The 26584-nt window shown below is 44.8% G+C and overlaps 1 protein-coding gene across 1 annotated transcript in view; it reads right to left on the reverse strand.

Moving 5' to 3' along the window:
* The window catches only part of INSC (INSC spindle orientation adaptor protein), a 105952-nt gene that overhangs the window by 47696 nt on the left and 31672 nt on the right, over window positions 1-26584 (reverse strand). Inside the window, 1 exon segment of the mRNA XM_078148869.1 lies at window positions 17593-17718. Coding sequence (XP_078004995.1) covers window positions 17593-17718 — 126 coding nt within the window.

Below are 26584 nucleotides of genomic sequence, written 5' to 3' on the forward strand. Positions count from 1 at the left end.
TTCTAACCCCTACCTCTTCTCCCATTTTTTTTAAAGTAAGGGAATAAAATCCCAGAAAGGGTGAGTGACCTCAGATATCTACTAGCTATGTACCCTAGGCAAGTTACTTAAACTTCTGTCTGCCTCAATTTCCTCAACTGTAAAATGGGGGTAATAACAGCACCTATTTCATAAAGTTCTTGTAAGGACCAAATGGCATCATATTAAATGCATAAGTTAGGTGGTCCAGTGGATAAAGTGCCAGGCCTGGAGTCAGAAAGACCCGAGTTCAAATCTGTCCTCAGATATTTACAGGCTGTGTGACCGTGGGCAAGTCACTTTTAATCCTATTTGCCTCCGTTTCCTGATCTGTAAAATGAGCTGGAGAAGGAAACGGCAAAACCACTCCAGTATCTTTGCTAAGAAAGCCCCACATGCAGTCATGGAGAGCTGGACACAGCTGAAATAACTGAACATAATACTTTCCTTTCCTTTCCCTTCATACGTCGGGCAGGTGGCTTATCTCTCCAAGCATCCCGCCATTCTGCCTCCTGCACGCCTAGCCCCCCTCTTGGGGTAACAGAGAGGGTTCAGTGAGGGATACAAGAATGGATGTGAAAACACTATACCCCAGCTGGCTGCCCACCTTGTCCTCCAGCCCAGGGGCCCTGGGTGACTCAAGAACTCCAAATGCCTCTCACATCTCTGAATCTGTGCCTCCTCCCCTTCCCCCAACCCTGCAGCCCCAAGGCTCCCCTGTTCTCCTCTTCCTCCACACTTGTGCACATCTGCACCATGTCACGGCAGATCTGTCCTGGGGATGCTGATCTGAAAAGGGGAAGCTTCTGGGAAATCAACCAAGTCCTCCAACCCCCAGCCTCTACCTCCAGTCCCTAGCATCTTCCATCCCTCCATTCCTCCCACCTCCCTACTGCAGCATCCCATTTCTCCCCCTCCCCCCTCGAACCCTCCCTCTGCCCTTTTTTTTGAATTTCTCCATCAATTTTTATTAAACTCTCTCCACGGCTCACTGGCTAAGTGAGCTTTTGGATGGAAAAACAAAGGAAAGAGTTGAAGTCAGGAGCAGTCCTCTCCCCTTGCTCTCTGTCCCCCTCCCCATCCAGTCTGCAGGCACAGACATATAGAAACATAGAGATGGAAGAAGCCTGGCCATTATGGCTGAGATAGCTTACCTCCCTCCTCCTGTCTCCCACCTTGGACATGACATAGGGTTAAGATTCTGGCTCCCAGCCAAGCCCCTGGTTACTACCACCCCAATAAGACTGAGTTCTAGAGACCCATCTCTTCCTTGGCTTCCCACAGAGTCTTAGGGAGCTTATAGATTGGATACCTTCATTTCACAGATGCAAAAACTGAGGCCCTGAAAGGAAAATGGGTTCACCCAGACAGCCTGATAGTCAAGCCTCCCTGACTCCCAGTCCAGTGTTCTTTCCAAAGCACCCAGAGCAGTAAACAGGATTGCCTAACAAATCTGGCCACCAATCTGTCTGGTCTGTCCCTCGCCTGACTCAAATGGGGAAAAGGGAACTGGGGTAGGGTATGAGTGTAAGAGGTAAAAGCTAAGGGACTCCTGGTCTCTTTGGACTACTCCAGAGTACTACAGTCCCCTTAGGGCAGGAATCCATTCCTCCTGTCCCATCATCCCCCACACCCACATCTTTTCTGCTCTGCCCTAGTGTGACCAGGTTTTGGGAAGGGGGGTGTCTTGGGCTCTCCTGCCTACCATTCAAAAAAACACAAAAGACGAGCACCGGAAAAGACCTTAGGAACCATCTGGTCCAACCCCTTCATCTTCCAGATGAAGAAACAAAGACCCAGCAAAGGAACATGGGAGGAGGAGCAGAACCCAGACTAGAATAGTGAAAAGAGCACAGTGGACCTGGAGTCAAGACCTCCGAGTCCACACCTAAGCTCTGACCTTTCCTGGCTTCCTGGCTTTGGACATGCACCTCCACCTCCAGGAGAACCAGTGTCTGTATTTGCAAAATGAGGATAATAGCATTTGAACCACCCACCTCCCTCCCTCCCTCCCAGACTCCGTGGGAGAATCATCTAAGGTAATAATACAGGTTTGAAAACCCTAAAGCCTAGATAAATGTCAGTGATTATTGTCACCTATGAGGGAAAGCTTAGCCTGTGCCTGCAAGGAGATATGCGCTGGCTCCTCCATTAGGGCATGAGATCCTTGAGAGGAGGGATTGTCTTGCTTTTTCTATTTGTACCACCAATGCTTAGGACAGTGCTTTGCACACATTAAGGGCTTAATAACTGCCTTTCCATTCATTCATTCATTCATTCATTCATTCATTCATTCATATCCCATAAACTCACAGAATATCAGATCTGGAAACAATTCAGGTCATCTCCAATGGTGTCAAACTCAGATAGAAACCAGTGCCCACCAGACCTTACACTGAGATCTGGACTGGTCACATATTGACTTAGAGAACCATAAAATAGCATCATCTATGTTGTATCGCATTTTTATTTAGTTGGTATTGTTTAGTCGGCATAACATTGTCTTATTTGTATGGTATTTTTATTTATGTTGTTTATATTGTATTTTATTTATATTGTTAAACATTTCTCAACTACATTTTCATTCAGTTCAGGCTGTACTAGGGAGTATGGTGGACTACATGCAGACTGTAAGTCACATGTCTGACACCCATTTTATAGGCAAGTAAACTGAGGCCCAGAAGGTGGAAGTAACTTGCCTAAAGGTCAAACATCAAATTAGTGTATGATCCAAGACCAGAACCCAGGTCTACCTCCCAGACCATGGACTCCTTCCTTTACAGCCCTCTTTTCTCATTTCCCCCCCCTTTCCCTCCTCCCTATAAAACAGTCTTTATCCCCCTCTTCTCCTCCCCCTACCACCTCCTCAAAACTCTTCAAGATCTTCAATGAGGTCACTTTGGCACTCACGAGATTAAAGCTATTGATACTATGTGGTGAATGCCAGACAGCCTCAGTCTTCTCTCTCAGTGGGATCTTTCAATAGAAGTTCATCGACCTGAAAGAGTCTTCACTTGCTGGAATGTATGAGGAGAGATTTTTCCAACCAAGAGGTGATTTGGGGAGTGGATAGTTTTTCCCCAGCCAAAGGGACTTCCTTCCTGTGCTCATACAAAGATTCAGTCTTTCAAGGTCGGATAAAAGGCATCCTTACGCACCTATAACCTGCAGCTCCACCCTTCCCAACAGGTCTGTTTCCTTTGGACCTACTCAAACCAGAGCCACCCTTGGGGATATGGGAAGGGGTGAAAGGGTGTGTGTGGAAGTGGGATGGCCCTGGGGCTAATGGAAACTTGCAGTGGTGAATCTGGAGACTTGAACCTCTCCTTTGCTGACCCCTAGTGGTGGATAGATGAACCTTTTAGGGGAGGGATGGGGCAACAGATGCTATTTGCCAAATCCAGTGCATTTTTCACTACCAATTAATTAAGAGAACCTTACTGAGGAGCCCAGGTCAGTAAATCAGACTGGGCAGTCTGGAAACTTCCCGTTATCTAATTGTGCCATGAACTCCAGCTCTCAAAATAGGTTTGCCGGACTGGCCACCCCAAGACCAGAGTTCCAAAGGCACCTTTGGGTACCACTTCATCCTTCTTCCTGGCCTCTCATTTTGTGGTTTCCATAATCTAACTAGTCACTCGACTCCTCGACCCTCCCTATTAAACGCTGGCAATCAGAGGCTCTATTTCCCGGCCACTGCCAGGGCGTGATGCACAGTGGTTCAGCCGGGCCCCATGCCAACTGATAGAAGGAAGGCTTTCTTCTTGTCTCCCCAGGTTTAAATGAGCCAGGGAGGGAGAGAAGTCAAGATTAGAGGCCCATAGGGAGGGCTTCATGACAGACGGCATCACCACCCTCTCCAAGATGGAGGATTAGTGGGAAGGAAGATGAGGATAAGTTGCCATTCTCTCCAACATGAGAAACTTAAGAAGAAATAGTGAACTTGGGGTGGAGAGAAAGAGTGGGTGGTGGGCGGGAGATGGCTAACTGCCTTCCAACATATTCTCTAGGATGAGAAATTATTATTATTATCATTATGATTATTATTATTAGAGTATTATGTAAATGCTAGGAGTTATTACTATTGGCATTCGCATTTACATAGCGATTTAAGGTTTACAAAGCATTTCACATAGGCTAAAATTATGATCCTCATAACAACCCTGTAAGGTAGGTGCAATTATTATCCCTATTTTTACAAATGAGGAAACTGAGGCACAGAGAAGTCAAGTGACTTGTCCAGGGTCACACAATTAGTAAGCAGCTGAGACAAGATTTTTACCCAGATCTTCCTATATCCAAGTCTTGCATTCTATGCACTGCACCACCTAGGCCCAACTGAGTTACTAACCCACGCTGGGAAGGAAGGAAAATGTTGGAGAGGTGGGGTGGAATGGAGGGAGAGAAGGGAGATAAGCCATGGCTGTCTGGCTTCTCTAGAGCAACAACAGAACAGAGACAGCTAGGTGTGGTAGGAGGTAGAGGCTAGATCTATATGCAGAAGGATCTGGGTCGAGTTCAAATCTTGCCTCAGACACTTACTAGCTATGAGTCCCTGGGCAAGTCACATAATCTTGCTCAGCCTCAGTTTCCCCATCTGAAAATGGGGATAATAATAACACCTACTTCATGAGATTGTATAAACGGATCCTATGAGATTGAGGTTTTCTTGACAAAGATACTAGAGTGGTTTGCCATTTCCTTCTCCAGCTCATTTGGCAGATGAGGAAACTGAGGCAAACAGCATTAAGTGGCTTGCCCAGGGTCACACAGCTAGTAAGTGTCTGAGTCCAGACTTGAACTCACAGATCAGTCTTCCTGACTCGAGGCCCTGTGCTCTACTGCACCACCTAGCTGCCTAGCTGTCTTTATTATCATTGTTGCTATCCTTAATCCCAGAGGCGGGGGATTAGAAGAAACAGGAGCAGCACCAAAGTGGCCAGGGGCAGACCTGGAGGAGGCAAGGAAAATGAAGTGCTGCATTTGGAAAGGAAGACCTGGGTTCAGGCCTTGTCTCTGCCCTTGTTACCTGTGGAAACCTGGGTAGATTGCCACTTCCCGGTGTCCTTCTAAGTCAGATGAAGGGACTGAATGAAGCAATTTCGAGGTCTCTTCCAGCACTAGATCTGTGCCCTCTGCTGGTCCAGTGGGCTCTAGATGGGAACTGGGCTAACATTGCCTTGCTAAGGATGAAAGCACAGGGGCTGTCAGGAGTAGGCAGTGTATGAGTGTACGGCATGAGGGGGTGAGGGATGACAGCCCAGGACGGAGAGATGATTCGATTCCTTCGGGCCAAGAAGATGAAAAACAATTGGCCCCTCCAGATTCCCTTCATCTCTCCAGAGCTCAGTTTCCCTATCTGTAAAATGAAGGGACTGGAGTAGCTGACCTGTGAAGATCCTTCAGGTCCTATATGTCCTAGCCTATTATCCTGTGATTTCCTCAGCAGCATCCCGAGTGCTGTGTGCATTCATGAGCTCTCCTTCTGCCTGGTAGGGCACAATTTGGGTAGCTGGGCAGAACATCTGGCAGAGGGAAGCTGCACTAATACGTTCTGGCTCTTGGACACGATCTGGGAGGTGGATGGAGAAACAGCCCCCTCCCCTCTGCAGTAGCACAAATTTTAGCTTTATTTTTTTCTCCCTTTTCCCTAGCAAAAGCAGCCCCTGGTACTCTCCAAATTCTCTAAAGGCAGCCAGCTCCTTAGAGAGTGTCACAGAGTCAGAGGACCTTAGTTTTGGGGAGACATCTAATCCAAGCCATAACTAACCAGGAAAGCATCCCCCGAAAGCAATCATCTGGCTTCTGTTGGAACAGCTCCAGTGATGAGAACCCACTCCCTCCAGAGGCAGTCTGGCTGACTTTGGGGACAGCTCCAGTGGGAAGGAAGCGTTTCCTGACACAGAGCCTACATTGACATCTCTGTAGTTCCCACTGGCTGCTCCTGCCCCCTACACTCTGGGGACAAGAGGAACAGGTCTAATCAGTCTAATCCTGTCAGTGGTAGAGGAAATGACCCTATAGAACATACTTCATCATCATTGGGCTCTAGAGCCTGTCTGACCATCTTCCTCCGGCTGCAGCCCACTTCCCTCCATGAAGGCAGTTCTAAAGTGCGCCAGCCTAGTAATCCACTCCCTAACTGCTCGCGTTCTATTTCTATCAACAATCCCAACAAATAAGCTTCTTGGACAATGATGGGGGAGATGACGGCTTAAAGTAAAATACAGTTGTTCACAGCATTGTAGAATAGCAGACCTGGAAAGACCTTCAAAAGTAATCTTCTCTAGGGGTCCTTAACCTAGAGGCTATGCGTAGATTTCAAAGGGTCAAACAACCTTGGATAGGAAAAATGATTACATCTTCATTTTGTCGTAACTGGATTCCTTTGTAAATCTGTGTTTTATTTTATGCATTTGAAAACATCATTCAGAGAAGCTCTACCAGACTGCCCAAGGGGCCCCTCACACACACACACACACACACACACACACACACACACACACACACACACACACACACGCACGCACACACATACACACACATGCACACATACACACGCGCACACACATACACACACGCACACACACACACATACACACATACACACGCATACACACACATACACACATACACACGCGCACACACATACACACACACACACATACACACGCGCACACACACACACACACACACACACATACACACGCGCACACACATACACACACATACACACACACATACACACAAGCGCACACACATACACATACACACACACACACACACACACACACACACACCCAGACAGGGCCAGCTAGACACTACAGTGTCGGGCGTAGAGTCAGGAAGAATGAGTTTGAGTTCAGCCTTAGACACTTCCTATTTGAGTGACTTTGGGCAAGTCCCTTAACCACTGTTTGCCTCAGTTTCCTAATTTGTAAACTGAAGATAATAATACCTACTTACCTGGGTTATTGAAGGATCAAATAAGATAATAATTATAAAGTACTTAGCCCAGTGTCTGACACATGGTTGTTAGCTATTATTATTATTATCATTACAGGGGAAGGAGCTCAGCACAAAGCCTGCCACATAGTAAACACTTAATAAATTCTGGTTGACCAGCCAGCGTCCCCAGGGCTTCAGATCTAGTGAGTGGCAGAGATGGTAGAATCTTGGGTAATGAATCATAGGATTTAGAGCTGTTAATGATCACATTAATCATCAAAGACCTATGGAGGGCTGAGATATATCAGTGAGGGATTCATGAAGCTTTGATTTCAAATCTTACCTGTGTGATCTACCAGCAAGTTATTTAACCTCTTTCTGCCTCAGTTTCCTCATTGGCAAAATGGAGATAATTAATGGTAGGAGCAACTGAGTAGCCTGAGAACAAAGGATGTTTAGCCCGAGAAATGGAAGCCTCAAGGCAGGATGTTCTAAGGGTCTTAAAGTACAGGAAAAGACCATCATGGAGAAGAGGGCTTCGGTTTGGACTTGGGACCCCAGACAGAGGGCAGAACCACACACACAGCCACAAAGAGGCAGAAAGGAAAACCTGCCTAACAATTAGGGCCACCCCAAAGTGGAACTGAGAGTTCCCACCTCATTGGCGTATTCTACCTCACTGGATGTCTTCAAGCTGCTGGATAGAATGGAGTAGGGATTCATCTAAGGGAGAGGGTATCAGTGAGATAAGATGGTGGCCAAGATCCCTTCCAGCTCCTCACTTCTGGGAGTCTATGATCTTGTCCAACTCTCTTCATTGTAGAGACCATAGGTTAGAGGTGGAAGGGATCTTGTAGGCCACCTAGGACAAGCCCTTCATTTTACAGATGAAGAAACTGAGGCCAGAGGAGGTGAAGGGACTTGTCCAAAGTCCCATGGACATTCTGATCCTTCTACCTCCCAGTGCAGCTTCTCTGAAGCTAGAACCCCCAAACACACAATTTGACTTAATTCAACTTGGTGCCTAAGACAAGAGAAGTCAACCACATCCATAAAATAGCCTTCTCAGCCCTGTCCTGCCCCAGTGGAGACCACAAGTGGGGTGGAGGGATGGAGAGGATCCTAATAGCTTCCAGGGCCAGGGCCAGGATCCCTCTAATTAGCCAAAGTAACAGTATCCATAGGTAATGAGCATGAGTGAGAGAGAGTCAGTGCTTTAAATATTAATCTCATCATCTATTAAAGACTCAGAGGGTCCAATTAGCAAGAAGTGGGCATTGGTGAAGTGCTTTGTCACTGGCATGAGAGCACACTGTCTGCCCCAAGCTGGCAGGCAGGCAGTGAGGGGGTGGGCACAGGCACCAAAAAGTCCAGAATTGTACAGAAATTGCCTTGAATCGAGGTCCAAAATGAAGAAAGAAAAGTTGGGACTTTGGGGATGTCAATGTTGGCTTTCTGCCTTTTATTAGCACAGCTATGTCTCCTCTGGGGCACCTAGGTGGCACAGTGGAGAGGGCACTGGTCCTGGAGTCAGGAAGACCTGAGTTCCAATCTGACATCAGACACTTACTAGCTGTGTGACCCTGGGCAAGTCATTAGCCCTGTTAGCCTCAGTTTCCCCACCTATAAAATGAGCTGGAGAAGGAAGCGGCAAACCACTCCAGTATCTTTGCCAAGAAACCCCAAATGGGGTCACAGAGTGTCAGACAAGACTGAAATGACTGAACAATCAGAACAATGACTCCTCCCCTTCCTTCCACACCTGTGGGCATCTTCCAAGACTCAAGCCTCAGAAGCTCTGTGGCATGGTGAGTAAGATACCAGACTTGGAGTCAAGAAGACCTGGGTTCAGATACCGCAGACACTTTAATAGCCATATAACCTCAGGCAAGTCACTTAATCTAGACCTCAGTTTCCTCATCTGTCCCAATAGGGGATCGCACCCATTGACCTCTACAATCCCTTCTAACTCTAGAGATACATTGTTATAGACCTCTCTCCCCGCTGTCTGCGGCCCATCCCACTGATGCAGCAAATTATTTTTAATGTCTTATCGAAGCTCTTTTTTGACATCACTGTCACTGTCCAATTGATACCTCAAATTTGGCACCATCATTTCAACTGTTCATCTTCTTCTTCATCTTTTCTGCCAGCCCGTGATCTACTCCTTAGGACTCGTTCTCAGAAGTCTAATAGCTACAGAAACAACAACAGTAATAATAGCACTTACATGGTGCTTTAAGGTTTACAAAGTGCTTGACTTATGTTATCTGATTTGATCTTCACAACAATCCCATGAAGTAGATACCATTAATTATCTCCATTTTACCAATGAGGAAACTGAGGCAGAAAGAGGTTAAATAACTTGCTGGTAGATCACACAGGTAAGATTTGAAATCAAAGCTTCATGAATCCCTCACTGATATATCTCAGCCCTCCATAATTCACCACCACCACCCCACAGAATCCCCAGGGAATTCCCTCTACATTTCCAGATATATCTGCCCTACATATGTTTGGATATCTCTGTTGCCTTAGCATTACTTTCCAATTGTTTCATACGTGGATGCCCCATCTCCCCAGCTCAAATATGAACTCTATGAAGATGAAGGGGGCCATATCTCTGCATCTGTCTTTGATTTTCCTCCTCCCTCTCCAGAGTAAAAGAGACTTCAGAAAACACCCCTAGAGAATGCTCTCTAGCTTTTCTCACCACCACCAAGGTCCCTTGGTTTTCTCCTTCGAAGACCATCTGATCACTGCATCCCAATATTTGAAGAGTAACCAAGTAGAAAAGTGGTTGGCTTTGTCCTGCTTGGCCCCACCAGGCAGAACTACAAGCCAATAAGTGGAAATTATAAAGATATAATTTTGGGTAGAATATAAGTAAACACTTCCTGACCATTAGCTCTGTCCAAAGGTTGAATGGACTGCCTCCAAAGGTAGTGAGTCTCCATTTACTAAGGAAGGGGCAGGGGAGAGTCTTCCACAAGAGGCTGAATGGCCACTTGTCACTGAGGTTGTGAAGGCGAGCCCTGTTCAGGGACAGATTGGACTGTGTGCCTTCTGGGATCCCTTCCAGCTCTAGGATTCTATAATTCTATGATGTGTGCCCTGTTACCTGTTCCCTGGACCCCTCCTCTGAAGAATGGCCAGCAGACTGAGGGCTGGGGTAGCCAGGGCAGTTTTATAGTCCCGGCCAGGAAAAGACCGCTGGACTTAGAATCAGAAAGCAAAGGTGCAAGCTGAGGCTCTGCAACTTATCAGTTGTGTGGCCTTGGGAAAATCATTTTAATGCCCTAGGCCTCAGTTTCCTCATCTGTAAAATGAAAGTTGTTCCAGATGATCAGTATGCTGGATCGTCGTGAGATAGGAGACTGGATGAAGGAATGGGCATCCCACAAGCTTTAGTCAACATAGTCTGGTGACCCAGGAGTGGGACTGCAGGCATCAGTGCCCAGCATAGAACCTGGCACACAGTAGGAACTTAATAAATGTTGTAGAACTAAAGGATAGGAGAGGTGGAGGCACAAAGCCAAGAAGGAAAGGGAGAAGAGAGGTAAGCTGGCAGGGACCTCCAGGATGAGATCATAGTATCACAGAAGGTCAGAACTAGAAGGGACCTTGACATCCTCATCTTATAGGGTCCCAGGATTTAAAGCTAAAAATACCTAGGGTTAGAAGCGGAATTAGGATTAGAAACAGGATTAGGAATTAGTCCACCTCCTTCGTTTCACAGAAGAGGAACACAAGACCCAAGGTGTGCAAAGCAACATGCCCAAGGGCACACAGGGAATCAAAATGGCAAACACAGGTCTTGAAATCAGGCCTCCTGATCCCAGATCTAGCGTTCTTTTCTAATGTATCAAATTTGCTTCAAGAGGCACTCACTTCGAAGTAAGCAGAACCAGGAGAACATGGTACACAGTAACAGCCACATTGTGCGATGCTTAACTTTGATAGACTTAGCTCTTCTCAGCAATGCAAGGATCTAAGACATCTCCGAAAGCCTCATGATGGAAAATGCTACCCACATCCAGAGAAAGACCTATGGAATCTGAATGCAGATCAAAGCATACTGTTTGGTCTTTTTTCCTCCTGTTTTGTTTTGTTTCCTTTTTCTTGTGGTTCCTTCTATTGGTTCTAATTCTTCTTTACAACATGACTAATGTGAAAACGTTTACTAGGAATGTATATATAGAGCTTATATCAGATTGCATGGTGTCTTGGGGAGAGAGAGAAAATTTAAAATTCAAGAGCTTATGGAAGTGAATGCTGAAAACTAAAAATAAATTAATTTTAAAAGTTACTTTATGCCTTATCATGACGGGTTTTCTCCCTGTCTTGAGGCAAGGACCATGGTTCAGCCCTGTGATAATGATCTATCTGGGCTCCCCCAATGTTAGCACTGTCTCTAACCTCATCCCTCTACCTCTCAGAACACCAGGGAGCAAGTGAACTGTCTGTAGGAAGACTTCTCCAGTGGTCTGATGAGGGAGAGATGGGACAAGGAGGAATAAGAAAAGAGCCTTAGCCCTTAATATCAGGAGAGGGAGGAAGGTAGATGTTAGGGTGAGGTGGGGACCTCAAGGAGACTTAGCCCTAAGGGATAGAGGAAGGGAGGGGAAGGAGTTAGGCCTGGGGGCATCACAAGCCTTGCATTTGGGATATAAGAATTCAGGGGCCCAGGGATCCCCAGCTCTTGAGGATTCTACTTTTTAATGAGTTCGGGGCATCATGTACAATGAGAATTAAGCTGAGCGAGGAATTGGGGGAAACTAGTCACCCAAATCCTATTTAGAGATACCAGCAAATGAACAGAGGGAAGGAAAAAAATTACAACTTGGCTTGGCTGCTATAAAGCTAATCCTAATTACAGTCATTTATGAGGACTGCTCAGTATTTAGGGCTAATTGCTACATACACAATAACTTGGGCATGGCATTAATAGGCATCAGATTAATTCAATTTTATTTGAGTCCAATACTGAGTGATGTCCGGCCACCCCCCGTCTGGGGCTGTGGGCTGTCTGCTTGTGGTTCTCAGATACCAGAAGGAACATTGCTGATGACATCCATCGTATGTGCACAGAGATCTCTTTTGATGGCGCAGGCCTGGCTAGGCATCCAATCTGTCTCCTGCAGGGCCGTGTTAGGGCCTGCAGGAAAATGGAACAGAGGTGGAAAGAGCTAGAACCAAATATATGGTGTCCTAAGACCAAGAAGACCCCATTTTTCAGTGTGGGATATGAGAAAATGGGGAAGGCAGCTAGGTGACACTGAGGATAGAGCGCCAGGCCTGGAGTCAGGAAGACTCATCTTCCTGAGTTCAAATCTGGCCTTAGATATTTACTAGCTGTGTGACCCTGGGCAAGCCACTTAACCCTGTTAGCCTCAGTTTCTCCATCTGTAAAATTAGCTGGAGGAGGAAATAGCAAAACACTCCAGTATCTTTGCCAAGAAAACTCCAAATGGGGTCACAAAGAGTCAGACGTGACCAAAAATGATTGAACAGTAACAAATGAAAAGATGGAAGAGTGAAGAGCCTAGAAACTTTAGATCTCACCAATCCAGGTCACTGGACAAGCACAGCTGTCCATCAATGGACTGGCCTGTTTCTATAGGTAATGAGCTCCCCATCATAGGGTATCCAAGGATGATGCCTGTCTATGATGCCAGAGGGGATTCTGGAAGTTGGTAGACTGGACTAAATGAAGCTTAGAATGTTTCTTTTGGAAAAGACCTCAGGGATCATCTGGTCTAAGTCTCTTCACTTTGGAGAAAAGAAAATATTTCCAGAGAAGACAAGGGCCTTTCCCAAGCTCACATAGCACGTTAATAGCAGAATTAGAATTCAAAGTGAGGTCCTCCAAGCCTCTTCCCACTGCACCACACTTCCTGAAAAGGAAGCAGGGAGGCATCCTAGGGGAAAGAGCACCAGATTTTAGGTCAGAGGACCTAGCTCTGCTAACTGTGTGACCTTGGGAAAATCATTCCTTCTTTCTGAACCTCCATCTTTTCATCTCTAAAATGAAGTATTTGGGTGGGGCCAACATGGCAGAGTGAAGGCAGTGACTCGCTTGAGCTCTCCCCCAAACCCCTCCAAATACTCATAAAAAATGGCTCTAAACAAATTCTAAAGCAGCAGAACCCACAAAAAGACAGAGTGAAACAAATTTCCAGCCCAAGACAACCTGGATGATCGATCAGAAAGGTGTATCGCACCGGGCTGGGAGTGAAGCGCCGTGCGGCAGGCCTCAGCGAACCTGGAGCAGGCCTCAGAGGACTGAATCTCAGGCAGCTGTGGTGGCTTCCAGACTCCTCAATCCACCAATGCCAAAGAGAACTTAGAAGGTCAGTGGGAAAAGTCTGTTTCTGCAGTGCTGAGAGAGGAACACAGGGTCTCAGATCCATTCCCCAAGAGCATAGCCCTGGGGGGGGGGGTCAGCTGCCCCCTGAGCTTCTGGCCCATAGACTGAGGGGGAATCCAGTGGCTGATCAGAGAGGGATTGCAGGGATCTCTTTGCCAGTGCTGAGGCAGGAATCTCTTGCTTTGCCTGTGTGTGGATCTGGGTCAGAGTTCTGGGTGGCGTTCCTGGGGTGAGGAGGAGCGCTGGGATGGTGGGGCTTGTAGTGGCTGTGGAGAGGAAACCCTCCTCACAGATACAGGACAGAAAGGAGTTCTGGTGGTCACAAACCAGGAAAGGAGTAAACACCTCGCCCTTATCATACCACCTTGGAAGAACTGAAAATTTTCAGGTCCCTACAAGTATCTCTGAAAACAGCTGTACAAACCCCAGAAGCTTGGGACAGTACATTCTCCACATTGGAAGCAGACTCTTACCTTAACAAAGAGTTTAAAACTCAAGTAATTGGCCAGGAATCATGAGCAAGCAGCGCAAAAAGAGTCAGACTATATTATCTTACTTTGGTGAAAAGAAGATCAAAATATACAACCAGAAGAAGACAACAAAGTCAAAGCTCCTACATCCAAAGCCTCCAAGAAAAATATGAATCAGTCCCAGGCCTTGGAAGAGCTCAAAAGGGATTTTGAGAAGCAAGTAAGGGAAGTAGAGGAAAAACTGGGAAGAGAAATGAGAGTGATGCAAGAAAATCATGAAAAACAAGTCAACAGCTTGCTAAAGGAGACCCAAAAAATACTGAAGAAAATAACACCTTAAAAAATAGCCTAAAAAGGCAAAAGAGGTCCAAAAAGCCAATGAGGAGAAAATGCCCTAAAAAGAAAAATTGGCCAAATGGAAAAGGAAGTCCAAAAGATTACTGAAGAAAATACTTCCTTAAAAATTAGAATAGAGCAATTGGAAGCTAGTGACTTTATGAGAAATCAAGACACTGTAAAACAAATCCAAAAGAATGAAAAATTAGAAAACAATGTGAAATATCTCATTGGAAAAACAACTGACCTGGAAAATAGATCCAGGAGAGAGAATTTAAAAATTATTGGACTATCTGAAAGCCATGATCAAAAAAAGAGCCTAGACATCATCTTTCAAGAAATTATCAAGGAAAACTGCCCTGATATATTAGAACCAGAGGGCAAAATAGAAATTGAAAGAATCCACAATCTCCTCCTGAAAGAGATCCCCAAAGGAAAACTCCTAGGAATATTGTAGCCAAATTCCAGAGTTCCCAGGTCAAGGAGAAAATATTACAAGCTGCCAGAAAGAAACAATTCAAGTACTGTGGAAACACAATCAGGATAACACAAGATTTAGCAGCTTCTACATTAAAGGACAGGGCATGGAATATAATATTCCAAGGGCAAAGGAGATAGGATTACAACCAAGAATCACCTACCCAGCAAAACTGAGTATAATCCTTCAGGGGAAAAAATGGTCATTCAGTGAAATAGAGGACTTTCAAGCATTCTTGATGAAAAGAACAGAGGTGAATAGAAAATTTGACTTTCAAATACAGACTCAAGTGGAACATGAAGAGGTAAACAGGAAAGAGAAATCATAAGAGACTTATTAAGGTTGAACTGTTTACATTCCTGCATGGAAAGATGATATTTATAACTCATGAGACCTTTGTCAGTATTAGGGTAGTTGGAGGAAAAAATTATATGTATAGTATGTAGATAGATAGATAGATAGATAGATAGATAGATAGATAGATAGATAGATAGAAGAGGGCACAGGGTGAGTTGAAGATTAAAGGGGTCATATCTGGAGAATAAAATTAAGGGATGAGAGAGGATTATACTCGGAGAAGAAGAAAGGGAGATGTAGAATGGGGTAAATTATCTCACAAAAAAAACAGAAAAGTCTCTTACAGTGGAGGGGAAACAGGGGAAGGTGAGAGGGAATGAATGAAATTTCTCATGGGATTTGGCTTATGGAGGGAATAACATACACATTCAATTGGGTATGGAAATCTGTCTTACCCTACAGCAAAATAGGGGGAGAAGGGGACAAGAGAGCAGCAGGGGGATGATAGAGAGGAGGGCAGATTGGGAAAGAGGGTAATCAGAAGTAAATACTTCTGAGGAGGGACAGGGTCAAAAGAAAGAATAGAATAAATGGGAGGGCAGGATAGGATTAAGGGAGATAGAGTTAGTTTTTCACAGCATGTCCACTGTGGAAGTGTTTTGCATAACTGCACATGTATAACCTACATTGAGTTGCTTGCCTTTTCAATGAGAGTGGGTGGGGAAGGACGAAGGGAGAAAATTTGAAACCTAAAGTTTTAAAAACATGTGTTTAAAAGAATGTTTTCACATGCTACTGGGAAATAAGAAATACAGGAAATGGGGTACAGAAGTTTATCCTGCCCTACAGGAAAATAGAAGGAGAAGGGCATAAGAGAAAGGGGGAGAGATAGAAGAAAGGACAGACTAGGGGAAGGGATATTCGGAATGCATGTCATCCAGACCTAGGATCCTATGAAATGAGATGGCCAGGGCACCCCTCAGGGTCCTCAGTCACCAGCTTCCTGCCTAAACCTTCCTTCTCAATACTCCCTGTGGTCCAGGATCTTCTTCTCCCCCTGCACTTAGACACTGCAGGCCGGTGAGCTCTCCTCTACCCCAACAAGCCTCCCAGTCTAGAGGCAGGAAGGCAGGGAGAAAGAATCGGAGACCACAACTTGGGGAAGACAAACGCCAATGGTGAGGGTAGACATGGAGAGAGCGGCACTGAAGCCTGGTCTTCCTAGAACACTCTCTGCGGGGCCTCCTGATTTGGGTCACAGATGTACAGCCGCTGTTTATATTCAGGGCCTCAGACTGGGGGCCCTTGGCTGCCTCTGAAATGGAGCAGCCAAAGCTACCTATCATCACGCTGAAGAGGTTCGTCCTTCAGCTCTGGAAGGTGTCTTCTGTGTGCCAGGACAGCTGAGCTCATCGGGGGCAGGCTGACAGAGGTGCTCCTACCCCGGCAAACAGGAGGTCACTTTTATCTTTCCTCCCATTATTCATGGGTGGATGGAATGGCCTTTGCAGGTAGTTCTATAATTCCAGGCATCTGCACAAATCCATCCCCCTTCTCCCCTTACCCACTCCCTCTACCTGCTGCTCTTTGGAAGGAACAGTGACTGGAGAAGCAAGCCCTTCTCAGTCTCCTCATTTGGAAAACAAGGCGCTTTGACTGGACAGACGCTAATGTCCCTTCCAGCTCTAAATCTACGCCCTATGACCATCTGAATTCCCACACCTCTAGATCCAGTCCAGCTTTGGATGTCAATGTCCTGCCTAAAACATGGCCTCCAACTATGGTCTGACCAGGACAGAGGGCAGCAGGACCCATATACCTCAGAACACTTAATGCCACTTAATATCCCCTCAGATTCAGGAGCTCTAATAATAATAACAGCATACTCTTGATTCCTAGCAAACTTGAAATCTAAAAGTCTTTTCACAGGACCTTTCCCTAGCCTTGGCTTTCCCATCCTCTAGTTATACCATGTATTTCTTAACCCCAAAGTAGGACTTTACATTTGTCCTTATTAGATTTTTTTTCTTACTAGATCCAGCCTTTGGTCCCAACCCATCCGGATCTTCTATGGATCTGAACCAGCAGTCCTTCCCAGCTTTCTGACATCCACAAATTGGATAAGTGGGACACCTATGCCTTCATCTGAGCCATTAATAAACATGTCACATTGTAGAACTATAAAGACAGTCCTACAGCCTACCAGAGGCCTTCCTTCAGATTATATCCATCTATTATTTATCTATATTATATTATATTATATTATATTATATTATATTATATTATATTATATTATATTATATTATATTATATTATATTATATTATATTATATTATATTATATTATATTATATTATATTATAACATCATGATCATATCTGGCTGTTCACTTAATCCCAAATCCACCTAAACGCATCATAATCTAGTCCACACCCCCCATCTTATCCATGAGGATTTTGGAAGAAATGTTAATATTCCTGCCAAGCCCAGGAAAAAATAAGGCCCAGTGGAGTCAGGAGTAAGATGAAAAGTCTTCAAGGTTCTCTCCCAGACACCATTTCAAAAAAAAACTACGGGTTGTAGCAGCAACAGAGGCCTGCCTCAACACCCCCTCCCCCTCCTGATATTTTTCTCCTAAATGCCTGTTTCTGTAAAGCAGAGTCAGAGAGACAGTACCTTCTCCAGCTGGTGAATGCCTTCCTCTACACAGCAGATAGAAGCAAGAGTACGTAATGTCTGGGGATACAGGCACCGGAAACAATCCTGCCGGCAAATCTTGAAGAGGGCCACAACACCCCCCTCCTGCAATGACATAGAAAGATGAGAGAGACAAGTTACCGCAGAGGGCTTCATATTCATGGTGCACATCACACACACACACACACACACACACACACACACACACACACACACACTAGCAGACCACTCCAGGTCTCTAAGGTACCTTCTGGCTATAAATCCTCTGAGAAAGGAAGTAACAGACCAAGGACACACAGAAAATAAGTAGCAGAGTCAGACCCTCTAAATTCTAACCCAGCTCTCTTTCTGCTGTGCTGTTTTGTCCTCTAGAAGGGACTAGAAAGTAAAGAATGGAGGCCAGGCAAGGCAACCTTCACAAAACACACTGGGGATAAACAACACAGAATATGCCCTTAAATCAATATTTTTCAGACAAATATGTGGAGGCAAAGACAAGGAGACAGATAAAACCAGTCTGTTGAAGAGAAGGGGAGATAATACAAGATGTCACAGTCAAGGTAAGTCATCATCTGATACTTTCCTATTTTAACTAATTATGCTTGCTAACAAGGTACTAAGTTCAGTTGTATCTATGCTGCTAAAGGAACCTCAAGTATTGTCAGTGTCCTTTAAATGTTAGCACCCTGACCCAACCTTGATTATGGTACTGGTGGAGTAGGCTGACTACCAGCATTAAAAAGTTGGTGGAAAAGAAGGAGACATATCATTGTCAATATGTTAGACATAATGGCAACCTCCCAAGAGATAAAATCATCCTGCTATAATTGATCAAATGACATAATATTCATAAACATTTCCTGGCACACAGTAAGCACTTAATAAATGTTTGTTTCTTTCTCTCCTCTTGTCACAAAGAAATACGCTACAATTAAAATCTTCATAGACTTGGGTCATATACAGCAATATTTCCCAGGACTACACAAAACCCATGGTTCACACCAATCACAACATTCACCAAGTCGGAAAGGCAGAGTGTGCAGAGCCCTGGTCTGGGATTTAGTTGACCTGAGGGGGGAAATCTTGGCTCCCCTGCTATGTGACCTTGGCATATTATTTCCTCTAGACTTCAGCTGGCTCCGAGGTAAAAGATGAGGGCTGGATAAGAAGGATTCCAAGGGCCCTTTCAGTCCTGACAATCTATGATGAAATACAGACTTCAAAGGAGCAGCAAAGGTCAGGGAAAGCATCGCCTTCTCACCCCCCCATCCCTGAAACAAGCTTAGCCTGGTTCTCAAATCCTTGCCACCAAGGGACTTTGACCCGCAATCATACAACCTATAAACCAGACTGCTTTATAGGCAAGGCAATTAACAAACGCTCCTCCATTTCTTGCGGTGGCCAAGCCTGAGTGTAGCCCAGGGAGTCAGGATCGTGAATCATCATAACTCCCTGTCAGCCTCTCTGTATATCTGCCTGGAGTTCCGGAGAAGAAATGGAGATGTGAGGAGTACAAAGATCTGTCTTCAGTGGATCTCCAGCCTAGCCCAGCCCAGTCTAGATCGGCCCACCTGGATCTCACTCCAGCTCAGGGAGAATAGGAAGGGTGACTCTGAACAGCCCTTAGACAGCCAGGCAAAGCCAGGGAGGCATCCTGGTGTAGCAGACATGGTCCTGGACTGGGAATTGGAAGGCTTGGGTTCAACAGTGTTCTGAAGCTAATCATGCCTGTGGAGTCAGCCAAGTTCTTTCCACTCTTTGGAGCTCCTTTGCAAGAGAAAGGGCTCTTTAAAGGGACTGCAGATGTAGAGGTGAAACAGGCCTTAGAGATCACCTCATCCAACCTCCCATGTTTTTTCAGAGGAGGAGCTGAGTTGTAGAGAGGCCCCAGGTCACGCAGTGAGTAAGTAGAGGAGCCAGATATGAACGCAGCTCCTGACTCCAAAGCAACCCTCTTGGTTCTACAAGTCTACAGTGCTCTGAGTATAACAATTAAAACAACACTCATTTCTAGAAAGCTTACAAAGCTGTTTCCTCACAACTCTATGCAATAAGGAATGCAGATATTATTATCCCTATTTTACAGAAGAGGGAAACAAAACTTAGATGGGGCAAGTGTTTGGCCCAAGACTACATAGCTATCAAGTGTTAGCACCATGATTTGAACTCACGTCTTCAGGCTCCAATTCCAGCCCTTTTAATGTTGTGCCAATCTGCCTTTCAAGAAATGCCAAACCCCTCAGCTTGATCTCCTTCCAAACCTTTTTACACCATTGGCTTCAAGGTTCCTTGATGATATGTGGCCTCCTTGAGTGAGCCTCGGCTGGGTTTCAGATGAGACCATCAGATCGAGGGAAGTTTCCTAGATGAGACCATCTAACCTCTCATCACCTCACATGGGGTCCCCCATCCTTAGGCCCTGCAATGGGAATCCGGGGAGGTCTCCTGACTTTCATTCCTTTCCATCACACCATTCTTCCACTGTCCAAAGGCACAATTGTACAATGTCCTCTTCCTACTTCCTACTAAAAAGCCATTACCAGTCCAAGTAGCTGACCAAGACCAGGCAGGCCAATGCATGAGCATTCCAAGAAAACTTAATCATGAACTTGGGTCAAGCCTCACCTGGAATAGGGATGGTGACCAATCCCAGGACTGATAGGGAGCTGGCTGACACAGTGGAGAGAGTGCTGGGCTGGGAATCTCAGGAAGACCTGAGTTCAAATCTAGCCTCAGACATTTACTCACTGTGTGACCTTGGGCAAGTCTGTTTGCCTCAGTTTCCTCATCTGTAAAATGGAGATAATAACAGCACCCACCTCACAATATTGTTGTAAGGATCAAATAATATTTATAAAACACTTAGCATAGTAAGCACTTTACAAATGCTAGCTATTATTATTGTTGTTGTTGTTACTGTTATTATTATGTGCTAGGCCAAGAGTCTCAGGAAGATCTGAGCTCAGATCTAGCCTCAGACATCTACTCACTGTGTGACCTTGGGCAAGTCTGTTTGCCTCAGTTTCCTCATCTGTAAAATGGGGACAATAACAGCACAATGTTGTTGTGAGGATCAGATAACATTTATAAAACACTTAGCATAGCAAGCACTATAAAAATATTAGCTATTATCATTGTTGTTGTTGTTATTATTATTATTATTATTATTATTATGTGCTAGGCCAGGAGTCTCAGGAAGACCTGAGTTCAAATCCAGACACTTACTTGTTGCGTGACCCTGGAGAAGTCACTTAACCTCACTTAGCCTCGGTCTCCTCATCTGTAAAATAGGGATAATAACAGCATCTCCCTCCCAGGGCTATTGTGAGGATCAAATGAAATTCAGGAAGCATTTTTGCTCCATAGCTAGCACGTAGTCAGTGCTTAATAAATGCTCATCCCCTTCTCTCTTTTCCTTAAACACGGGATTCATAACAAAGTGCAGGCTCATTAAGTGCTTAAGTAGGCATAATCTGTTATGGGAAAGGTATGACGGCTTCTATAAAGGGAAACAGAATCTCACTAATAATCCCAGAGCTCTTTAAGGAGACAAATGAGCCTGGGGACAAGCGGGAACCGGCAAACAGACCCTGCTTTCACAGAGCCATGGCAATATTCCCCATGGGAAATGGTTTCATCGTCAGTACAGAGCGGCTTAAAACAGGAAGGCAAGGTAAGGTTCTGGATGAAGACGGCCCAATAGGAAGTGCCCCCAGGACTGGGACTCTTAGCAATCTTAGGCACCATTTTCCAAAGAGATCTGTAAGAGTCAGGGTCCAAAAAGGGCAAGTTTCATGTTGACCCAGACAACGTTCCAGGGAGTGAATACTGAGCCTATGGAGAGAAAGCACAGGGGAAACCACGTAAATTTGATGTAAAGGTGGCAGGTTAACTTAGTGTAAGCAGCCACCAAGTCATGCCTTTAGAGTAAAATAACCTGATTTTTCCTTTCATGCCACAAGTGATGAGCTATGACAAAGGAAACAGGTCTTAGGGTAAAGATGGTGACATGATTGGATCCAAATAAAATCAGCTCTCTCCAGGCAGCAAAGTGGCCCAGGGGATAGAGGATTGGATTTTGGAGACTTCTTGTTACCATCGCAACTCTTCATGATCCCATTTGGGGTTTTCTTGGCTAAGATACTGAAGTGGTTTGCCATTTCCTTCCCCAGCTCATTATACAGATTAGGAAACTGAGGCAAACAGGGTGAAGTGACTTGCCCAGGGTCACACAGCTAGTAAGTGTCTGAGGCCAGATTTGAACACGTGAAGATGAGTCTTCCTGAATTCCAAGCCCAGCTCCTTATCTACTGAGCTACCTAGCTGCCCACCACTATACCTACCCCCAACTCATCCCTCAATGCTGCAGTCTCAGGCCTGCTCCTGAGCTGCCAGCATCCTAAAGGAGATAGATGTCTCCTATGATTCTAGATGTCACCTACTGGAAAAAGCTGCTCTTCCTTCCTTCCCTGGCTGGGATTCTCTCCTACCTTCCCTTACAACATTATATCATCTCCTAACCTATGGATGAGGTCATTTTCCCCTGCTTTGGCCCAAGCATCTCAGGAACCTTCTGGGAAGAACCAACCACTTGCCAACCACTCTTCTGATCATGAATTCTGATGTTCTGAGGCATCCCTGGGGGGAGCCTTCTTGGGCCAATGGCATGTGGTTGGGATAATTATAAGGATGCAGACAGCTGGAACACCCTGTCTGAAAGCCCCGTGCTATTGGGATGGCAAGAAGGTTCAAAGAGAGGGTAGTGTCACCTATTTAGGTTGGTTGCTTAAGCAGCTGGATCAGTTAGTGAGAGAACAGGAGAGAGGGGAGGGGAGGAAAGCAGATTCAAGGGCAGGAGAAACAGATAATAGGACTTGTTCTGTTTTCCAGAGGTCAGGAAAAGAAGGGGATGACCAGCAGGGTGGGAGGAAGACATGAAAAGGATCAGAACAGCCAAAACAGAGGAGAAATCAAATTACTTAGGACAGAAATGGTCCCTAATTGGCATAAGGTCCCACCAGTCATACTCTGACCTAAGCAAGAGAAAATCTCCCTGCAGAATATTGGAATCAGAGTCTATGAAACCCAAGATACCAATTAAATCATAAAATGATTCCATTTTATAGAAGGAAAGGCTAGTTATGATGTAATGGGCAAAAAATAGTGGATTTTAATCTGAGGACCCAAGCTCTATTCTTGGTTCTGCTACTCACTATGTGACCTTGGGAAAGTCCCATCACTACTCTGTGCCTCAGTTTCCCCTACTGTAACATGAGGGGATTGTATAGATCTTTAAAGTCTCTCCCAGTTTTATATATATCAATCAACAGTTCAATAAGCCTTTATTAAGCACCTGCTGTACACGAGGCACTACACCAGGTGCTGAGGATACAAGTACAAACAACAAAATAACCCCTGCTCACGAGAAATTCACATTCTAACGTGAGAGACAACATATGCATATATAAATACATACAACATAAATAATACATATATGTGAGGTAGTTAAATATAGGGCAGTTTGAAAGAGAGGGCACGAGTAGGTGAGGACGTCAACAAAGGCTTCGTGCAGATGGTGCTTCAGTTTCATCTTAAAGGAAGAGGGGGACTCCAGAAGGTAGAGAGGTAAGAAGGCAGTACATTCCAGGCCCAGGGCACAGCCAGTGCAGAGAAAAGGGCAGTTTGGCTAGATTGCCATGTGTGAGAGAGAGGTCCTTACTAACTAGTGAGGCTGGAAAGATGGGTTGGGGCCAGGTCATGAAGGGCTTCAAACACTAAGCAAGAGTTTATGTTTTCTTTTGCTTTGCTCTGGTTTTTACTAAAGGGAATAAGGAGCCACTAGAATTAATGGAAGAGTGGAATCATATGGTCAGATTTGCACTTGAAGAAAACTACCTTGGCAGCCAGGTGTAGGGTGGATTGTAGAGGTGAGAGACTTGAGACAGGAAAACCAGTTAGGAGTCCATTTTAATAGGCCAGGCAAGAGGCGTTAAGGACCTAAACTAAGATGACAATTGTGTGGGTGGAGAGAAGGGTCAGATGTAAGAGATGTTGTGGTGGTTAAAATAGAAAGATGTGTAATAGATGTCTGGGGCAAGGGAGAGTGAGTGAAGCCAAAGACAACACCATGCTCGTAAATGTGGGAGACCAGAAGAATGATGGTGCTATCAATAGAAAGAGAGAAGTTTGGAGGAGGGGATGAGGAAGGAAATTGAGGCTGGAAAGAGCATGCCTTATCCAAGGTCAGCCCAAGACTGGAACTCAGGTCTGTTGACTCTCAAGTTCACTTAAAGTCTATCATATCAGGCTGCCTGCTCTACTCAATTATTTTCTACAGCAGCTTCTGCAATAAATTGGCTATCAGAGATAAATGGCTATAAGGAATTGCCCGTTAGAGGCCCTAAGGTAGAACAATTATTTGTGTACTGCTCCAGGATCTCTCCTTTCCTGTTAAGAAGAGCCAAACAGAATAGATTCCTAGATCTATCAGAGCCCAAAGATCCCAGGAGACCCAAGTCCCAGACAACTAAAGCTCTGAAGATTGTACCTCATGTAGAGGAGGTACCCAATACATGGGGATCCCTTACTGACTATAGACTCCTTGAAGGAAGGAACAATGCTATTTTTCATCTGTTTATTCCCAGTAAGGAGCAAAGAGCCCTAAACATAATGGGTGCTTAAATAAATAGCTGCTGACCATTCCTCAATTGATAAATAGTCAAAGGATATGAACAGGCACTTTTCAGATGAAGCCATATAAAAATACTCTAAATCACTACTGAATAGAGAAATGTAAATTAAAACAACTTTAAGCTACCACCCCACACCTACCACATTGGCTAATATGACAGAAAGGGAAAATGACAAATGTTGGAAGGGATGTGGGAAAATTGAGACATTAATGCACTGATGATGAAGTTGTATACTGATTCAACCATTCTGTAGAACAATTTAGAACTATGCCCAAAGGACTTTGACCAAGCAATACCAGTACTAGGTCTGTATCCCAAAGAGACAAAAGAAAAAGGAAAAGGACCTATGTGTACAAAAACATCTATAGCAGCTCTTTCCATGATGGCAAAGAATTGGAAACTGAGGGGATGCCCATCAGCTGGGAAATGGTTGAACAAGTTATGGCATGATTGTATTGGAATATTATTGTGCTGTAACAAGTGATAAGTAGAATGCTCTCAGAAAAACCTGGAAAGACTTACATGAACTTATGTGAGGTGAAATGAGCAGGACCAAACTGTACACAGTAGCAGCAATATTGTTTGATGATCAACTGTGAGTGACTTCGCTATTCTCAGCAATAAATGATCCAAGACAATTCTGAAGGACTTGTGATGAAAAATGCTATGCATCCCCAGGCAAAGAACTGGTGGAGTCTGAATACAGATCAAAGCATTCTTTTTCTTTACCTTCTTCAGTTTTCTTGGGATTTTTTCCTGTATTTTCTTTCATAATATAACTAACATACAAATATGTTGTACATGACTGTACGTGTATAACCTTGCCTTCTCAGTGGGGAGGGGGAAAGGGGAGAAAGGGAGGGAGAGAATTTAGAACTCAAAAATTTTTTAAATGCATGTTAAAAATTGTTTTTACATGTAATTTGTGGAAAAAATAAAATGTTAAATTTAAAAATGAATAAATAGCTGTTGAATTTAACTGAATGTTTGTTGATTTGCTGACAGAAAGGTGAGCAGAGTGGAGAGAAACCCTGGTACCCTTAACCCTACCTGCTGGATGAAGTGAGGTAAGACATTTAACATTTCTTATTCTCCTCTAACAACTTCCCTTACATCTTCCTTCTTGACTTTCCAGGTATTTCTGAGCTAACTAATGAGATAATATAGAGACTGCTATACAGAAAAAAACCCAGGCACAAGAATGGCAGTAGTTTGCCATGCCCAAAGTGAGCCCAGAGACAGAAGCAAGGAGAAAAGATGATTTCTGAGTCCCTTGTAGCTAACCTTATCTCTAAGGAGTGCCTGGCTGGTTATTTATCACCTTCTTTCAAAAAAAAGATAATATATTTGGAATAGATAATGAACCAAGCTTTGCCAAGGTGCAGGAGGCATATACATCATTCATGTGAGAGCATCTCTCTGGCTCAGGAGCTGCTTAGCCCAGCACAATAAAAGCTAAGTATTGGAATGAACTTGGCATTGGATTCCAACTACATTCTTCACCAAGATGATCAGAAATGATCTTGCTATTAGCATTTCCAGCTACTGAATTCCTTATGGCATCTCTGTGCCCCTAAGTCCAAGGAAGCCTGGCCTTAGGAGAGCTGCCCTCTTGAGACAAAGAACTCCGGTCCAGGAGTGACAGCTCCTCTTCCTCTGGGCAAGAAAGACCCTGCTCAGTGAAAATCAAGGGTCCTCCCGTCTCCAACATGGAGTAGGGTGGGGAAGGGGAAGGGGAAGGGGAAGGTGGTGTTACTAAATAAAGGCAGTCCCATAGGAATGGGGCTGGGAATTTCCCTGAAACAGCAGAAAACAGCCTTTGGCAATGGCAGATTTAATTATATAGATAGCTCGCTCCAGGCCCAGAGTCAAATGTTACAAATCACTTAGCCGAATTCAAGGTGAGCTGACATGAATCTGAAAAGGGTCTTTCTCTAGGGCTTGTGCTAGCAACAGACGGAAGGCAAGAGAAGGGAGGAAGAATTCTGTGGAAACCCAAGAGAAGCATCCAGAAGAATCAGGAAAGGCCTTCTCTCAACTGTACTTAGGAAAGGGTAGAGTTTACAGGCTCCTCTACCCTAGGGAGGCCATATAATCTAGTGGGGAAAATCCTGGATAGGGAATCCAGAGAAATGGTCATTTCATCAGGAGGCAGTATGAATACTGTGGAAAGTAATTCTTTCCAAAATATCACCTTTACCTGGGTGACCTTGGGCAAACCTCTCTTGGTCTCAGTTTCCTCATTTGTAAAATGAGGATCTGACCTAGATGGCCTCCAA

The sequence above is a fragment of the Phascolarctos cinereus genome, unplaced genomic scaffold, assembly GCF_003287225.1.
Source record: "Phascolarctos cinereus isolate Bilbo 61053 unplaced genomic scaffold, phaCin_HiC Scaffold_9;HRSCAF=440, whole genome shotgun sequence".
Taxonomy (NCBI): Eukaryota; Metazoa; Chordata; class Mammalia; order Diprotodontia; family Phascolarctidae; genus Phascolarctos; species Phascolarctos cinereus.